The following is an 18,403-nucleotide window of genomic DNA, read 5'->3' on the forward strand; positions in this document are numbered from 1 at the left end:
GCATCTCATCTAATCAAGGAATCTTCAGAGTCCAGGCTAACTCAGGAGTGGGTTGCTGGGAGAGAGATGGACTAGGGGGAAGGGTGCTGTTTCTTCCCAGATAATGATGGCTGCTTCCCCACTCACCATCTGCTCCCCATCATGGTAGAAGCAGCTTCTTAGGAATTTGAGGGGAGCATTATTGAAGATAAGGATGCCTTTTATTAATAGAAAACAAGGGCCCTGGTCACTGGCAGTCACTTGAAATTCCATAAAATCAGAATATCCAGAGGACCCTGGTCCTACCATTTGCTTCTCTTCGAACATTCTGATGGAGATTTAAGTCACGTGATTTCTATCAATGAAGTAGTTTCATCCCACAGATCAGTCTCTTAGTCTCCTGCGTGAGGTTTGCCTGAGATGTGACACTGCTGATCACGTGGCCCCTGGGAGGCAGCATTTTGACTCCCTTCTAAACCCAGTCGATGTTCCAACAGTCTCGTTGTTTCTAAACAGGAGAGGCGAGCCCTGGAGCGGAAAATGTCAGAGATGGAGGAGGAGATGAAGGTATGGAGAGCTCTTTCTTCTTCCCTTGTGTGCTCATTCCCTAAATGCCTGCTAGGACTGGGTGATTGAGCCTAGGCCTGCCCCTCCAGATTTCCCCACACACTCAACCTCCTCCAGAAGAGAAGATGTGTGAAGAGGAGCCGAGCATCTCTCCTCAGCCATTTCAGAGGCCCCCTGTGGGCACCTCGCAGCGTCTCTGGGAACCAGTGCTGCTCTGGCTTAAGGGGAGGTGTCTGCAGGCTGGAGACAAAGCTAAGGTCAACTTCTAAGATTTTTCCAAGCAATAGCTTCACCCTCAGGGGCTGGATGAAAAGGCTAAAACAAGGGTCCCGGCTCTCTAGGCCTCCCATGCGGTGCCCAGGGAAGCCTGAACACAGCCAGAGACTTTCCTGGCTGGTGTGCCTCCCTGTCGCAGCCCTTCGCTGCGACACAGTTTGAGTCATTCTGCAGCAGAATGCAGATTAATTCACACATCCATTTCCTGCCCCAGCCCATTTCCCCCGAAATATTCAGTAATATTCGGCACTCGCCCACTAGAATAAGCTCATGCCCCCACTGACACCCCCCGGCTTACTGCTTTCCCCTCTCCCTTGACTGTGCCCTGCAATGACCATCATCTCCATTAGCCGCTTTAATGAACAACTGCCATCCCAGGCAGCTTTGAGTGCTGAGAACTGGCAGTCGACCCAGAAAAGGCAATCCCTGCTCTGGAAGGGGCCTGCAAAGCAGTAGGGACATACTGCTGCTCAGGGTAGCCACCTGGGGTGACGTGGGAGCATCTGAGCCCTGAGAGTACATGTTGCCGCATGCCCATAGTCACCTAGCACTTGCTCGGCTTTGGCCTTCTTTTTTTTTTTTTTAAACTTCAAGGATCTTATTTTACCAGCTATATCATACAAAGCATTCGTCTGATGAAACTTGGGTTTCCTGACCTGGGATCAACAAACACTGGGGTAGTACAAGGCAGATCCCCAGAGCCCTTGCTGTGAGCGAGCATCTCTAATATGCAGTTAGAGCACTTTAGGAGAGACATTTATTACTACAATGGCCAAAAAAATCGGTTATTTACTGAAGAAAAAACTTCTCAGCACCTGACAAGGCCCAGGTTTACAGAAGATCCAGTGCTCGTAGTCCTGTTACTCTTTATATAATTCCAGAATGAGGGAGAGATGCCCTGCCCTTGAGTTCTTAGTCACCATTCCAAAACTGTAACATCCCATTCACATAGAATTTCAAGCAATACCTATTTATATCTCCAAAAAGTGGCACTTATATCTTTTAAGTTGATGTAAAACAACAAGAAGTAAAAACACTTAATGGTTAATTCTCCTATGGTAAAAACAGGATGACCCAACACCCTTAGCTTCTCCTTCTTCTGAATTTTTCCAAACACACCTCACCTAGAGCACAGAAGTATTCTCTCCCATTTCGAGCAGTATGTTAGTAGAGCTAAACAGTTCTGGATGAATGAATATCCACAGTTCTTGGTTGCGCTGGGGGCTCCTCCATTTTTGAAACCCCTTGAGTAGATGCTGTCTGTGCTCTGCTGTTAGGCAGCTGTCGGTGGTGCTCATTAAGGAATAGCCTAAATGCTGATCGGGAACATGTAAATGAAGCCAAAGGTGGTGCCTTCTCATGAGGACCCCGGAGCCCAAGGCTAGCCCAGACCCATTTGTCACAGAACTCCGCACTACTCTGCCCAGACCCGCACGCAAAGACCCAGAAAGTCGCCAAGTGGAGCAGCTGAGGTCCTTCTTTATTTCTGTTCCGATCCTAAATTGCCGAGCATGAGAGCCCCTTCAGTGGTTCTAGTTGTTCTCAGGCCTGTGGTTTGAGATAGGCTTCCATATTTCTTTCTACCTGTTCTGTCAGGGCGAGGACTTCCTAAACTAGGTCACGAGTTCCTTTCTTTCCTCAAGAGATCAAAATACATGAAGGTGTTCACTCCCTCAGGCTCAAGTTGTTTGCCAGCCAGCTTCAGATCCAGTTGTTTAAATTATCAAAGGAAGCCAGATTCTGGCTGTTTAGACCTCAAAAAATAGGCACATTGATTTGAAACTGGTTTTTGTTGTTGAGTTTTTTGGGTTTTTTTTTTGGGGGGGGGGGTTGTTTGTTTGATTAAAAATGGATGCATTCAGTCAATTGCCATTATTCTCCATGACCGATTGCAAAGTCAAATGGAGAAGACACACCTGCAATTTCTCAAGCCCCTAAACGCCCTTGGCTCAGGTCCAAGCCCAACACCAGGTTTACAGATCATCCGGCTCCCCCTAGAGGACGAAGTGGGAGGAACATACAAGCCTCACAGCCAACACCAGTTTCATGTTTGTGTCTATACCTTGAGATAAGCAAAAACGTCAAATATTTAGATACAGACATCGTAAAATTGATGTCACTGACCTTAAAGGAGTCTAAGAAGCTGCTTGGGTAGCTTTCAAGTCCTCCTTCATCCAGGCTACAGTTTGTGATCAGTAACCTCTTGGGAATGATCAGTGGTTAAAATCTGTGTGTGCTAGGCAGCCAGTCAACCACACAGGTAACTGTCTTATCAAATCTGGGACCCAGTACAACTAAAGTCCAGTTAGCCCCCATGCCTGTTGCGTATTTGGTTTATACAGATGCTCAAACCTCTTGGAGCAATCAGTAGGGAGCAGGTTGAAGGTTGACCTCCAGTGAACCTCCAGTGAAGATCCAGCAGGTCCTCAAGGATTCTGGTGCCTGTTTTTCTGATTCTGGCAAATAAAGTGCAAAGGCCACGTGAAATGGGGAACCCTGAGTTGGGCTTGCCCAGATGTGCATGGGGCTCTGAGCTTGTGACATGGGTTGCATCTTTCTGGCCTTACTAGAAAGGTAAGTATTTATGAGTTCTCCCCAGGACATACTGCACTCAGATCCTGGATTGGAGTGGAATGATGTGCCAGCCTCTGACAGGTGTGCATGTCGGCGCGAGCTGTGCGAGGCTGCACTGGGTCTGGCCCACATCAGACCGGATGACTTTTCCACTGCATCAGCCATTCGGCATTGGCCTCCTTCCCAGATCTCCTCCCTGCCTCTCCAGGTCCTTGCATGAGGGGCCCGGCAGCCACTCCCCTTTTAGATCGCTCTTGGAATTTTTATTTTTACTTACTCTGGAAATACCACTAGCTGATCCTGCCCTTGCCCACCCTGCTCTGTGCCCTGCCCTCCCCTCCATCTTGCTGCCTTATTTTCAGTACTATTTCCTACGGAACATTCCACCAGATGGTTTCCTGCCTCTCTCCCTCATGCAGATAACTTCCAAATTCTTCCACCTCGATCTACTTGTACTCACTTGTTAGACTGAATCATTTTCATTGCTCGTGCCTTTTATATGACTCCCTAGGAGGCAAGGACCACTCACGTAATGACTATGGTTATGTTGAAAGCTTTGGTCCAAGGTCAACACCAAAGAAGGGTGAGAGCCAGGGACTTTCTATTGGTTCTTACATTTGGTCCCTGCCCATTTCTTTAAATATTTCCATATGCTGCACCATGATCTCCTCTGATCTCAGTCCTCTCCATGGCCAGGATGCTTGCAGAGGGTAAGAACCACTGCCTGGTCCCTACCCTTCAATGGCTCCATGGAAGTGTTGGGCTGCTCTGCCTTTTTGCCAAGGTGCTCATTCTCCTTCTCTGGGGAAAGAGATATTCTGCAGTTTGTCTCTGCTTGTTTTTCCTTTTCACTGTTTTCCCCGCCTCATGCTGCCTTTCATTTTCTTGCTTCTTCACGTCCAACTCTAACTCTGCTCATCCTTCATTTCTGTGCCTCACATCCAGAGAGACTTCTCTCTGGTTTGTCATCACTGTAATCCGCAGGATTTTTCATCTTCCTCTGTGAAGCCCTACATAATAAAATCCTTTTCCTCCTCCCAAAGAGCTGAAGGTCTTGGTTACAGGGTCAGTACAGACAACCACTTAGGGAAGGACAGTCACAGTAAGGAGGCCTGTGATATAGTCCCATTTATTGAAGTCTTTAGGTCCTTTATGGGCTATGAGGTATTAGGAAGAGTATCTGTGGACTGATTATTCTGTCCCATTTGTAACACTTACAAATAGTGAGGTCTGAACTAGTACATCACTCCAAGCAATTCCACTGTCTTGGATATTTATTTCTCTAACTTTTGTGCACAGCTGTAATTTTCAGCGCACGAGTCTGTATGTGAACACCTCCAAGCAGCCGCCCGCCTGTTCATGAGCTGGGACAAAAAGCAGAGTCAGCTGTGAATTTCACAACGCAGGTAGTCCTCTAGCAGGTGAAAGGCGGGTTGGCAGTTCTTGGATCCTGGAACAAGCTTCGGGACTGCAGTGGAGAACTAGCAGGGTTAATGAGGCACCCCAAAACAAACCCCTGCTGATCACTGCCTGTCTCTTAGCTTGTACGTGCCCCTTAGGCCTTCTAAACAGTACATGCCCCGTGCAGAAGGTACTTAAACAACAGGCCTCTCTTTTGTTTTCCTTGTTTCATTTTTTTAAATAAAAAAATGAAGTAAGAGAAGGACCCGGGGGTCGGGGGAGTAGGAATAGGGGCTAAGTATGGGGCACGATGAGAGGAGGGAGAGAGGAAAGGGCCACAGCTGGGTTTAGGAATGCGTGGAGTCCTCACCTCCAGGCCCCACTGATGATGAAGAAGGGCCCCTGAGGCTGTGGCTCAGGCTTGTTAAATCTGTTCAGAAGGCCCAAGCCACATGGTGGCAGTCCTTCTCAAAAGCCATCCGCACATGCTGTTCGAGAACATGGTGGTCGTATTCACGTGCTGACCTGCAGCGTAGATAGACCTTAGCCAAGAGTCGTAGGCCCGGCTCTCCCCCTCGTGGGTGCTCTTCTCCCTCGTCCCTCCTCTCATCCTGCACCATCACTCCTGCCTTCCTCATTTCCTTTCTTGCATGCCAACTACAAACAAAAAACAGAAAGTCACGTGATTTCTTTGTCCTACTTTTATCTCTTCTGGTCTGTCTTGTCTCTCTTTTGTCTGTCTGTCCCCTCCATGTTTCACTCTCTACAGAACCTCCACCAGCTAAAACAGATTCAAACCTTGAAGCAGATGAACGAGCAACTGCAGGCTGAGAACAGGGCCCTGACCCGAGTTGTGGCCAGACTCTCGGAGTCCGTCGAGTCCTCGGAAACCCAGGAGCTCTAGTTCTTGCCCCTCTTCTCCACCTCACTTCCCTCCTCCACCACTCCAGGCATGTTCACTCTTCTTGTTGGACCCAGAAGCCCTGTGCTCATGCCCCTCCACCGGAGCCACCGTATTGTGGGTGCCTCTAAGTGTCGGTCATCTGCAGATGGAAAGAGCCAGGACTGAGACCACAGAGTGAGACATAACAGCCTAGGTCAAGGGGAGGCCGTGGAGGAACCCTTACCTGGGCCGGTGGTCTATTTGGTAAGATCACCACATCACCTTCTCCTCCCCTGGAGACTGAATGTGGATTTGCTCACTCGGCTACACATAGGAGTACACAGACGTGCACACATACCTGTGGATGTGCAGACTTGGTGGGGTCATTGCCGAACTGAGATTGAGCTGCTCAGTCGGCAGCAGCCCAAGTACATCATGGTCGCTGGAGCAATGGGGGCTGGTCCCGGACTCCAAATTCTTGTTGGGCCTGGGGTAACCAAAGGCAGGGACTCTGAACCCTGGCTGGGAGCTTTGAATGTATGTAGTGCCTGGTGGGCCCATGCCCCCCTCCCCGCCCTGCCCCAGTCCCCAGAACGTACCAGACAGAACGAAGTCTTCCACATCTGACGACATGCTGCGTGGGGCTGACTCGCACTAAAGGCTAGAGCTCCCCCACCAGCGACGCCACTGTCCTGCCCACCATTTGAGTAGAACTGGCTGTCCTTTGCCTCCCTTCTGCAGTAATCTTTGCTTTCTTCCCCCTCCTCGGGAGGCATCGTTCTCCTCCCTGTCACAAATCTCTGGGTCCTAAGGATGTGCCCCTTGACCCCCACCCCTAGCCAGTGTGTGGGCTGTGAGGCAGAACACAGCCTGGATAAATGAGACCCGCACACAGCCAGACCTTCCCTAATGGGAGTCGGTTTGCAAAGGAGATGACAGTCGTTGCAGCAGAGAGGAGGGATTTCTTCTCAGCTGGGAACCAAAAACTATGTTTGCTAACCTGGAGCCTTTCCTTGGTAGAAGCCTGAAAGACAAGCTCACAGATAACTTGTTTTCCCATCCCGCGGTGGTGTGATGGGGTCACCGCCGCTGAGCAGTTTCACTCTTTGAAATGAGTTTTTAATTTTCAGCAACAATCTAATGAGTCCTGACCAGCGCCTGTTCTTTTCTCTGCCTATTTGCTTGTGCCTTCAGGGTCAGTAGCTGGCAGCTAATACCCACTAGATCTCAAGCACCCAAATTACCTTAAGGGCTGAGCTAATACCAGCTGTAGATGTTATCACGCACAGAAAGAAAACTGAAAGGGAAGTAATACCGTGGCCTGGCACCAGGCAGCTTACCGAGTGCCATGTCAGGTCCTAGCTCCATGCTTTAAAGTAAGCCTCAGGATTACTGGGAAATTCGACAGGGGTGAACTAGGGACCCACAGAAGATGTCCCAGTTATTTTTAGTTTCCCTCTTTGTGCAACATAGTATAGAGTATGGAGCAAAACTAGATCTTGTGCTTTCAGTGGTTAATAACTAAGGTAACAATTATCATTTATTAAGGCCTGTGCACAGTACCTTCTATGCTTTTTCCTCACTTATTCCCCAGAACAGTCATTTTAACATGTGGGGGAAGAGCAAGTTACAGATCAAGTAACCTGTCCAAGGTCACTCAAAGAGTAAATGGTAGAACCAAAATTCATACCCAATATGTCACGTTCCAGACCCAAGCACTCAACCACTGTGATTTTAGCTGCCTCGTGTTTGGCACAGAGTTTTAGCCATTTGTTAAGCATATGGCCTAAACAGTGCAAGAAGAATCTGATCGTGTGCCCCACCTTTGCAGCTGAGGGATGGGGGACAGCATTCTGCTTTCTCTGCACTCTTGACTTCTTCAACAGCCATTACCACCCAAAGATTTTGCCACTGAAAAGAAACCATTGCATAGCACATGTAACAGATCAGCAAACTGTGGCCCATCAAGTCTGGCCCATAAGCCATACAAATAGTGAGGGGGCGGGGGGCAAAAATCAAAAGGTAAAGACTATTTCATGACACATGAAAATAATGGAATCAAATTTTGATGTCCAGAAATAAAGTTTTATTGGAACTGAGCCATGCTCATTTGTTTACATATTATCATTATGTTTATAAGTACTTTTGGGCCACAAGAGCAGAGTTGAGTAGTGGGAACAGAGACCGTATGGCTTGATACCAGTTGTCTGGCCCCTTACAGAAAACACTTGCCAACACCCACCAGAAGGAAAGAGGGAATAACTAAGCCAAACTGACAGGGTGGCCAAGAAAGTTTGCCCTGCCTTTTTGGGTGTTTTGGGGTTTGTTTTGTTTTTTAATAATCCCCTAGAGAAATCATCATCTCAATGTGTTGTATACGCCATTTCCAAAAGAATGTAAGCGTGGGACGCCCTCCCCACTTCCCACGTAGTCAGAAGCGAAGCAGCCTAGGTAAGGCTCTTCCTGAGCTGCCATCACCCTGCAGCTAGCCTTGTCCTTCCCAGGACTCCGCAGCTTTAAGACCCTCATATCCTCTCCCTCTTCAACACATTCCTCATCAAAGGCTGGACAAAGTCATGTTTGGGAAAACATGCACTGAAATTTTATTTGCCCAAGACACCTTACCATCAAACCTGTGAACTGGTAATTTAGCAGTTAAGAAAGCTGACCTCCAGGGGGCTGAAATGATAAAGCTCCATTAAACCTCATACTTCTCTAGTGCTTCCGCATGTGTTCTTATTTAATCCTTCTTTAACTCCAAGTGGATATCAGATAACACTGTTCATTTCCTCCTCTCCCTTTTGAGAGTCAAGTTTATGAGACTGTTTTCCCCCTTGATTTCTACATTCCACGTCTTGTACTTTTTGACACTCCCTTAAGATGTCAGTTGTAGCATATTGCAGCTGGGAAATTGCCTTGTCCAAGTTTTTTGGGTTTTTTTTTTTTCAAAGAATTGAGTTCTTAATGTGGAAATAAATCACCAGGCCCAGCGAGTTGTTTGTACGTTTAAAAAGCAGGGAGGGGTCGGTCAGCTCAGTTCTGATTTGGTGAGCTGCTGGCAGAGGAATGAAATCCAACGACACGTACAGCTCCTTCCCTGCCTATGGAACGCTGTAGTGGAAATACGACTTTCAGAGTCTCACTGACACCCAGGCTGGCTGTAGGATCCAGGATGGAGCATTGGAGAGCAGATGGGAAGCTGAAGCACTGTGGGGCCAACCTGGCTGACTTTTTCTAAAAATCTTCTCAGACTGAGCTTTCTGAGCATTCGATCTGGTAGCCAAGGCCACAGGGATGGAGGCTCGGAAGAGAGCAGCCAGAACAGCTTTGATTAGGCTGGAGGTAGGGGAGGCAGAGGCAAAGGACCACAACTTTATTTTGATACTATCTGGATTAAAATCTTTGTAGTAAAATTTGCAGATCACCTACCTGCCATCCCACATTCATGGGAGGACTCACCGTGAGTGAGAATCCCCAGAATCGCAGAGCACGTCCTGCCCGTCGGCACACTTCCCCGTGCGGTTCTCCCGGGGCCCTCAAAGGGGCCCAACTTGATGAGCGACCGGGGCAGAGATGATGATGGATTCTTTAGACACAGAAATGGAAGCCCAGACAAACTGAGTGATTTGCTTAACATAATAGAGACCATTCATGACCGCAACGGAGCTGGAATTCTGGACTTCTGGGGCTGTGTTTTCCGCCCCCACACGACCTCCGTAATGAAAGAATCATCTTCAGAGTCAGGCACACATGGGCTCGGTATCAGCTTTGCCATTTAAGAGCTGGGTACTCTGGACTAGTTAGGAAGTTTCATTTCCTCATTTGTAGACGTAAGGATAGCACCTGTGTCACAGACTCTTGCGGTACTAATGAGCCGATGGGAGTGAGACCTTCCCCATTATGGATGTTCACTGCTGTTTTCGTTCCCTTAATACAAATCCTTTATGTCTCTGTGATACATATATTTGTGCTTACACATAGTATTCGTGTAATCAAGGCTACATCCTCCATAAGAGATTGAGGAAACAAAAACTCTGTTTCTTAATGTACAGTTAGAGCCCCTAGGTAGTTAGTAGCAGTGCTGGAGCTAGAATTAAACAGGCCTCATGATCTCCAAGCCCAGGCCACCTTGACTGGTAACCTCACCTCCTGCTGGAGTCCTGTAGGTTTGCTGACTAAATACATCAAAGCACGTTTGCCTTGATGGGATGTAGATGTAGATTTCTGTAGCTTTCACGGTGAAGATGTACTTCCCCTCTAACCGAAGTCTCCCTAAACTGCCAGCAGGGCCCACACAGGAACTGTCCCTTCAGCAACGTCCCATGGTAGTGCTTTAGACGCTCAGCACACCTGCCAGCCTGTCCGGTCCCCTCTGAAGACTTGGCTGTCCAGACTAGGGCCTGGGCTGCCGTGTTTCCTTTGTTCGCCTGTTGAACAGCACTGTGTCGTGTTCCAAGATGGCAGAACTGATAGAATAGAAATCTCTATTCCCCCATCCTCCAAAGCACCTATTTCCTGGATTTGTAACACTATCCCCTAAAACTGCCACTGAGGACCCTTGGTATCCTGTGGTGGCTCCCCACAGGGAGCTCCGGGTGAGAATTCAATACATACCTATCGCTTTCTGTGTGTCACAGCTGTGCAGTGACCGAATTTGTACACTCCCTGGGTTTTAGTGGTTGAAAGTAGACACATGTAGTATGGCCGGCAGGAATTTGGGTGGATTTTATCACAGAAGGCACGAGGAGGACCTTAAATCTTGTGGGTGTGACAGAAAGCCAAGCTGTGCCCCGCCCCCTTGCATTCCTATTTTTGATGGGGTGTGAAGCAGTGTCTGCCCTTAACTCTTTTAGTTGACCAGGACTCCTTTCTCAGTTTCTCCTGAGAAACTGTGTCCTCACCAGCTCCCTTTGGCGCACTCCTTACTATCTCCAGGCTAGAAATGAGTTCAAGCGCCAGAACCATTGTGAACAGTTACCAATTCAGGAGAATGAAAGGACACGTGGTGTGGAACGTGAAATAAGACGCTGTTGCTGAATATGCTAGTTCAAAAGACGGAGGGCTGTGGTCTCCCTAATGCACATCTCCCTTTGCACATCACCAACTCAACAAACATGAAGATTCGGGGGACTTCCCTCTCTGGGAGAAAGGGTGGTGGCAGTACCCTGCATATGCTGCCTCCGAACGCCCCGCTCGCTGGGCTGGCCTGGCCTGGCCTGGCCTGGGCAGGGACGGTACGGAGGTGATGATTCCAAGCTCTAACACACCTTTCCCTCTGTCACCCTGCAGGTGTTAACAGAACTGAAATCCGACAACCAGAGGCTGAAAGATGAAAATGGTGCCCTCATCAGAGTCATCAGCAAACTATCCAAATAGACTAGGCTCCCAGTTTGGGAGGGAAGGGGCAGCATTTGCGGTTCCCACCCCTCTTTTCCAGCCATTGCCTTCCAACCAAATGAAGTGAATGTTTTGGTGGAAGGACTTCTTTCTGACCCTCCTCCAGTCACCTCCTCTGCACCATACGCGTCCTCCGCACTCTGAATGCCCTGTCCCTCCCGTGCCCCCCACCCCCTGAGTTTATGGCAGTTTTAATTGAAGCATGATTGTGATCATTTGAGCCGTTCGAGCCATCTGGAGAAGGCCTTGGGGAGTCCACCAGGCTCAGCTGTGGGTCCCAACTCCCTGCTGCGCAGCTACTCGTCCACACTGGATTTGATCCAAACATGTAAGGCTCTACCCAAACGAGTACCCCACAGCCTTTTACACGGACCCAGTGTCCTCTGATCTAGGTGAGTCTTACGGTGGCCATTCCAGGATCCTGTCTGGGATGCCAAGGGAAACAGGATGTTGGCATAACCACCGGACAGCCTCTGGAGCTGTGTTTCCATTAGATTCCAAGGTGACCGTGACTCTGCACTGAAGGTCTCTGCTAGTCTGCACCTCTCAGGAACTGACTTTTCTCTTACTCTTTGCTGGTGTTACTGTTATTTTTTCTATCAACAACCCAGTAACATGCCTGATTCGTCTTAATTCTTATTCTTTCCTCATGCCTGGCCCCCTTCCCCAGGGCTCAGATGACCCTGGCTTCCTTATTCCTTTTCTTTCTATCCTTCTATTTTCCTTCCTGTGTCCCTCGTCCACCTTACCACATTGTGTAAGAGCTAGAACAGAGCATCTGACCTCACTTGTCTTTGGCCATTATGGAAAATCATTTCTCTTGGGGCGCTCTGGAGACCAGAAGAATTGCCTTGTCGGCACCGCTGGCCCTGTTGCAGAAAAGCCAGACCATGGCATAAGTGTCAGCCCACTGTTCTCATCTCCCACTTGTCTTCCCTACACAGTGATTTTCCTTATTAGAAAATCTGGGCTCTGAACACGCCATTCTGCCTCACCTCCTTTCGACCTTGTTTTCCTCTCTTCACTCTGGCACCTGCTCCAAATGAGAAAGGAGGTCCTTGCAAGGAGTCGAGAGCTGGGCTGGGTGGGAGGTGGACCGGGGAGTGGAGGCACACATACCTGGTGTGAGTAGACTATCTGGGGACATCTGCAACCTTGTGACAAAGAGGACAGAAGATAGATCGTGCTGTGGTAATGGTGGTGAATGTGATGATTTCCAGTGGCTAGATGTAGGGGAGAGACCATTTGTTTTCTAGAAGCAAACAGGAGAAATGACCTCTTAATAGAGGCTTAAAGGGATGGGATACTTCCAGCCCACTGACGAGAGTCTCAGAATCTTAGAGTGGCAAAGCCCAGAGGTCATTTGGTTGAGCTTTCCATTGTCATGTTAGAGGGACCCCCGCTGGGACCCCACTGCCCCAGCTCTGGCCCGCCATCAGGTAGCTGCACCTTTGTCCCTCGAAAGGTGAGCAACTCTGACAACCAGAAAGCTTTTCCTAAGATGAGTCGAGGTCTGCCGTGGGGGCTCCACACGGTCCAGTGCTGCCCTTTCATGTGACAGCCCCTCGTGTCGTTAGTCATCTCCCCTTAACCTTACTTCCAACTAGCGTTTTCCCAGCCCTTGAACGCATCCCTCACATGGCATACTTTTCCTGCCTGTCACATCTCGTCCATCTTCCTGACGTATTTAGCCTTTACAGGCATTTTCTCCCAAGGTTGGTTTGAGTGTGCGGGTCATGTAAATCCTCCTCATTTTAGAGTGGCCCATGGTATTCAGTGCTTAGGGTGGTCCGTTCTCTTAACATATACCATCTCTGCCCATTTTTAATTTCTTTCCCAAAAACGACAGTGTAGTTCTTCACGGCCCTCTGAAATGTTACATGCTCTTTAAACCAGAGGTCCTAATTCCAGAATAGGAAACATGTCTCCTCTGGCAAGACCCCATTTTTAGAATATACAGAATTCTCTCTTCCGTTTCCAACCATTTTCCAGGAGAAGCCACTACTGATTAGGATTTCGTATGACCTTGGGAGCACTGTCAGCTCAGTTCTCAGGGAATGCTAAATTAGAGTAAAATGTTTCCTCACTTTCACTATAAACATCATCTTCATTCTAGGGAGAGGGGAAATCAACAGAAGGTGTTGACTAATTGATTCTCCTGGCACATCCTGGATATTGGGCAAGGCATGGGGGTGGTTCCTGCCTCTTTCTCAGGAACGGAAAGCTGAATTATTAGGAAAATACCCTGACCCTCTCGCATTAGATAGACCAAGTAAAAGGGTTACAGTTCCCTCATCTGTTTGTGCCTTTCAAAAGCGTGGGACAGAATCTAAAAACTCTTAGGTGGGTGTTAGGCCCTGCTGCTTCACACAGCCCTTTCACATTAAAGATGCCTTTTCTTGCCAGAAAGTTTTCCTTGTGATGAAAAATTTACAAGCTTTTCAATCTCAGGAATAATGGATTCTATGGCCAAAAAACCATGAAAGTGTAAACCATCCCAGGTAATTTCAGGCACTCTCTCTTAGGCAATTAATTTTATTGGACAGATAGACTGAATTCTGGTCCCTTCCCAGAGAATAAAATACCCTTTCCTCCCAGTTGCGTTGCCTGGAAGCCCTGGAGTGATGTCTAGAGACCCAATGGCCAGCCGTGTGCTCTCGGCGCCAACAGCAGCAGGCCTCCCTCCACTTGTGCTTTTGGTCTCTGCAGTGGCCACAGACCTCCTGTCCTCAACCTACTGGTCTGGATACCCAAGAGCACCCCAGATAGCTCAGGCTGTGTGAATACTGCCGGTCTGGCCAACAATTTGGGGCTCAGCTGTGCTGGGTCACTTTCAGACTCTTTACAGGATGAGGACGAGAAGGTTCTTGGTACGACTTTATATCCTCTGTTCTCATTAATTTGATATTTTTCAAAATCAAGCCACACCTTCGGGAGTAATGATTCGGCCATTCCAGAGATTCTCTGGCTGAAGTTTCACTGCTTCAACTGTTTGGCCTTCAAGGACTGCTTACTCTTTTCCAGATAGCTCTTGGGCTTGATGGCCCCTGTCCCAGTCCCAGTCTCCAGTGCAACAGGGTCATGCAAATCTTGGGGTGTTGCCTGTAAAGAATCTGGAGAACAGACATGCCCTGGGCTTGTGCAGTGTGCTGGGTTCTCTCTCGGGCAGTCTTGCTTGACATCTCCTGGAACCCGCCTGGCTTTTCCTATCCAGCTACAGGATGTGCTCACTTCTTTCTGCCCCTTCCTGTCTCCCTCTCCGCGTTTGAGACCAAGATACATTTATTGCTCTCTGAGGCCTCTGGTGAAGGAGGCTTCAGATCTCTGGTTTGGATCATTTCACGGGCTTCCCCGGCCCAAAACAAAACGTGCTTATTCAGTGGTTGTGCTCAGAAATGAGAAAGCTGAACCCCCATGTGTTAGCCTGTGAATTCCACAAAATCGTGCGTGAACTCTCAGGGGCTTTTAACTGAGCCACGGATGAGAGGAGAAGAAAGTCTCAAAGCCACGCATTTGGTTTGGTCTCTGGCTTTCTGGCCCCAGTGCAGCCTCCCCTAGCCAGACAGACAGACTGCCTCCCCTCAGACAAAGGCCAGCGTTTCTATCCCGACCACGGTGGCAGTCCTTCTGCAGTGGGAGAAGCATAGAGAGGAGAGATGAGCTATTGAAAATATTGCCAGTTCCTCAGCTTCCAGGTTGCTCAGCCCCACAAAAGGAAAAGCCTGAAGGATTCAGCAGCTGAGCCATGAGGCAGGGGGCAATTCCTGGTACCACCCCACTGGTTCCACTGGAGCTTAACAGGTGACACTAGATGGGCACTGGCTGCAGTCCTTCCCTCCTGGCCCTTCCCAGGGCCACTGTTTGTGCCAGCACCACACCTAACTCTAGACACACAGCAGCCCCAAATCTTGGCCCGATTCTAACTGCAAAGCTTGCACCCCACACTGATTTTTAAGGCAGGTTTCAGCCCATCAAAGGATGTGAGTCCCCTCACCCAATAAGCAAGGCAGCTTTGAGGGCAGAAGAAGCCAACAGGAAAGGATAAGCCCCTAGGAGTCAGAACAGCTGCATTGTAGGGCCAGCTCTTAGTAGCCATGTGACCTTGGGAAAGTCACCTTCGCTGTCTGCAGAATGCAGTTTTGGACTAGATTGTCCTTAAGATCCCTTCTAGGCTTATAATTCTGTGATATATTTATTCCTGGGAAGATCAGAACATTTCTTAACTCAGAATTTTTGCTCTTTCTAATGGCAAAAAATCTTGTTTTCTTCTGGATTCGTACTGTTTAACATCAGCACGTCAAGGTTGACTTCTCATCCTTGTTAGAAAGTGAATTTAATATGGAAGGTAAAATGGAATGGTGTTGCAATTGCTTTCCCTCCTAATGGCTCGGTAAGAATATTAAAACCTGCAGAGGTGGAAATTGGAGCTCATGGGGAAATGGATAGAAAGCAATTTGTTGCAGGCAGCCTTCGGACAGGTGGTTTTAATACAGGAAATAGAGCTACTGCTTCATAGATTTCGTCAGCCTTCTCGAATGTGTTCTTCATGGCCCTTAACATCCAAAGGGCAGACATGGCCCCTCTGCTTAGCACCAGCTTACCCATAGTCTTAAATTCTGCCCTACAGCAGCAAGAGAGTTTTCCTCAATAAAAACCTCAACCTTTAGTTCTGGGGAGCCCCTCTGGGTTCTGGACTATCCAAAGTAGGAGGTTCCCGTGCTGTTCAGGGTGATCCTTCTTTTAAGCAGGTCTGCAGAGGAGACCGCTGGTGCAGGAAGAGCTCAGAGACCCTAAGTCCACACAACGGTGTGGCATAGAACAGCGCTCGGCTCCAAAGAGCCTCCTGCAGGACTGGGTGTGAGTAGAGTGAAAGGCCAGAGACCCTGAAAGTGAAGGTGGCCAGTGAGCTGCGGTGGGAAGATGGGAAGGAGGCAGAAAGAAGAGCAGGGTGGAGGCTGCCAGCGGGGAGGGGAGGGGGAGCAGAGGGAGGGTCACTGAGCAGTGGAGCCGCAAGCAGGGAAATGAGTGCTGGTCCCTGGTACCCTGGTCCCTCTGCCTCCCGCAGAGCAGAGATGTTAATCAGCTTCCCTAATGGTTATCGACATTGCTCCGGAGCAGTAGACCCTATCAAGGACAGCTATTGATCGCTTGTGTTTTGATTAGATTGGAAAACAGATCAACTTCATTGCAGCCCAGGAACTGTTACTGTCACAGCTACTAGGGGGGAGGTGGTCTCTGGGGTCTGATAAAAACCAGCTCGAGAATCTTGACTAGCCTGCTAGCAACTGCAGAGGAAGAGATGCTTTCACTTCTCCTTTGAGATTTGTGGTCGAGGGTCAAATTGAGCATAGGTGTGGCTTGCAACCCAGTGTCCCGGAAGAGTATAGGGAGTAGGTTTGTTCACAGACAGACACCACTGGTGAGTGATGAGTTGACGAATGATCTGATCTTACCTCAAGAGGTGTAACGACTGGGAGATCGCCCTTGCTTCTAACCTGCATGCACGCGCATGTGCACATCTGCTGGCCTGGTGTGTGCTCGGATCAATGTTATCCAAGTCTGTTATTCTGTTAATTCATATCTTTTGCTCTTCCCCTGCCCTTCCAATCCCCAAAAGGCTTTCTCTCTGAGCCATTCTCCAGTCCCATCTGCTCATCATTTCAGACTGTGAATCTGCCAGAGTAATAGTTTCTGTTATTTCTCCTCCAAATTTCCCCTTCATGCTTCCAGTAAACTTCTTGGGTGTCCCCTTAAGGTGACATTAGGATGCTCTTGTGTCCCTACAAGCAAAGAAACTTCTCGTTCACCCTTCCTCTCCCATCTCCCACCATTCTTTGTTCTCTGCTGTCTCACTTGGCGCTAGTGGCACTTAGGAGGTTTTCCACACATCAGCCATGGTTCCTGTTCCACTCCCATTCTCCAACCACAGCCACCACCACCCCTCTTCTAGTTTCAAAGGTCCCTGGCCGTTCTAACAGCCTCTCAGAGAGGAGGTCTGAATGGTGGGCCCATCTGACTTGTCCGTGGCCTGGCCAGGGAGACCATGGGTAGCCGTGTGGAGCTTACTCAGTCTTTGTCCTGAGAGCTTTGACTATTTCCAGCTAGGGACAGAGTATTTCCCCAGAAAAAAACCTCAGCCCATTGCTCCCTTGCAGGAGAGGAGGCAGGAGAGGCACACTGACTGCAGGGAGCCTCTGAGAGCCTCCGATGTCCCCGCAAAACCAGATTTGAGGATGAGGGGCAGATCCTGAACAGGGACACGTGAAGTCAACACTAGACTCTCACCTTAACATATCTGACCCTGTCTTCCCTCCCTCCCCCACCACTGAAGCCTGGGACAGATTCCAGCTTGTCCTCCGGTGAGGAAGGCCAGAAAACGAGAGGTGAGGGGAAGGAGGATGTAGGGGCTCAGGCACAGACCACCAGGAGGCGGGCTGCAGGGCTGCGAGAGGGTTCTGGGAGGTTGCAGCAATCCAGAAGAACGCCACTTCCGCCTAGAGTCCCTTGAGCCTTTTGAAAGACTGGGCCTGCCACCTCACTGGCCCCCAGGAAGGGCCATCATTTCCCCGAGGAGGGACGAAACCTGTTTCATCCTTGCTCCCCCGCTCCTGGAGAAGATACAGCCTGTTCTCACGGGACTCCTGCAGACTCTGGCGTTGGCTTCATGGTTTCCCTCCCTCTGTTCCTCCTTTGCCCTTGACCGTGATCAGTTAGGGGTGAGAAGAGCTTAGAAGAACCACCCTGGGGTCCTCATGCCTCTCCCATTTTAGGGGTTGAATTTTGTGTTTTCTCCATTCAGTTCACCCTTCACTCCCGACCTTACTTCCACCACAGTTAAAGCACCAGATGTAAGTTTTTCAGCTGACTTGTACGGATTAACTTCAGTCCATTGTAAATACACCTGGGGTGGGATAAGGGCATTTAGGGAGGGGGAGCCAGATTCGCTTTGTGAATTGAATGTATTTTTATGCAATTTTGAGTGGCCTTTCAACCCTGAGATGAATGATTTTGTTTTACTGGTTGTTATTATATAGTATTATTAAGTATTCTGTGTTTGAAAGTTTGGGAGTAATATTCACATCTATATGATGCCTGTAAACACGACCATATTTATAAATGAGTAAATAAAACCGTGTTTTAACTTTGTGACTGTGTCTCCACGGTTAAGGAAGTGGGGTCTATAGACTGTCCCATCTGGGGCAGCCCATTCCAGGTTTACCGGGGTGGGGGGTGCTCACCCTCCTGCCTCTGTCCCAGGAACAGCCAGGAGTGAGTCACTGTCACTGAAAGTGGGATCTCTGGAGTCAGACCAAGGAAAAGCCGAGA

General features: G+C 48.9%; 1 protein-coding gene across 9 annotated transcripts in view; it reads left to right on the forward strand.

Annotated features, from left to right (window-relative positions):
• PPP1R12B (protein phosphatase 1 regulatory subunit 12B) overlaps positions 1 to 18,223 on the forward strand; it is a 220,815-nt gene extending 202,592 nt beyond the window's left edge. For 5 of the 9 annotated variants that reach the window (XM_004756303.3, XM_004756302.3, XM_004756305.3 and 2 more), the window contains 3 exons: positions 496 to 546; positions 5,567 to 5,747; positions 10,970 to 18,223. In XM_004756303.3, coding sequence (XP_004756360.1) covers positions 496 to 546; positions 5,567 to 5,701 — 186 coding nt within the window. In that variant the 3' untranslated portion in view covers positions 5,702 to 5,747; positions 10,970 to 18,223. The remainder of the gene's footprint in view (positions 1 to 495; positions 547 to 5,566; positions 5,748 to 10,969) is intronic. The other 4 variants (XM_004756304.3, XM_045081016.1, XM_004756306.3 and 1 more) reach the window with 1 other exon arrangement.
• The last annotated feature ends 180 nt before the right edge of the window (positions 18,224 to 18,403 follow it).

The sequence above is a fragment of the Mustela putorius genome, unplaced genomic scaffold, assembly GCF_011764305.1.
Source record: "Mustela putorius furo isolate JIRA1106 unplaced genomic scaffold, ASM1176430v1.1 tig00000508_pilon_pilon_pilon, whole genome shotgun sequence".
Taxonomy (NCBI): Eukaryota; Metazoa; Chordata; class Mammalia; order Carnivora; family Mustelidae; genus Mustela; species Mustela putorius.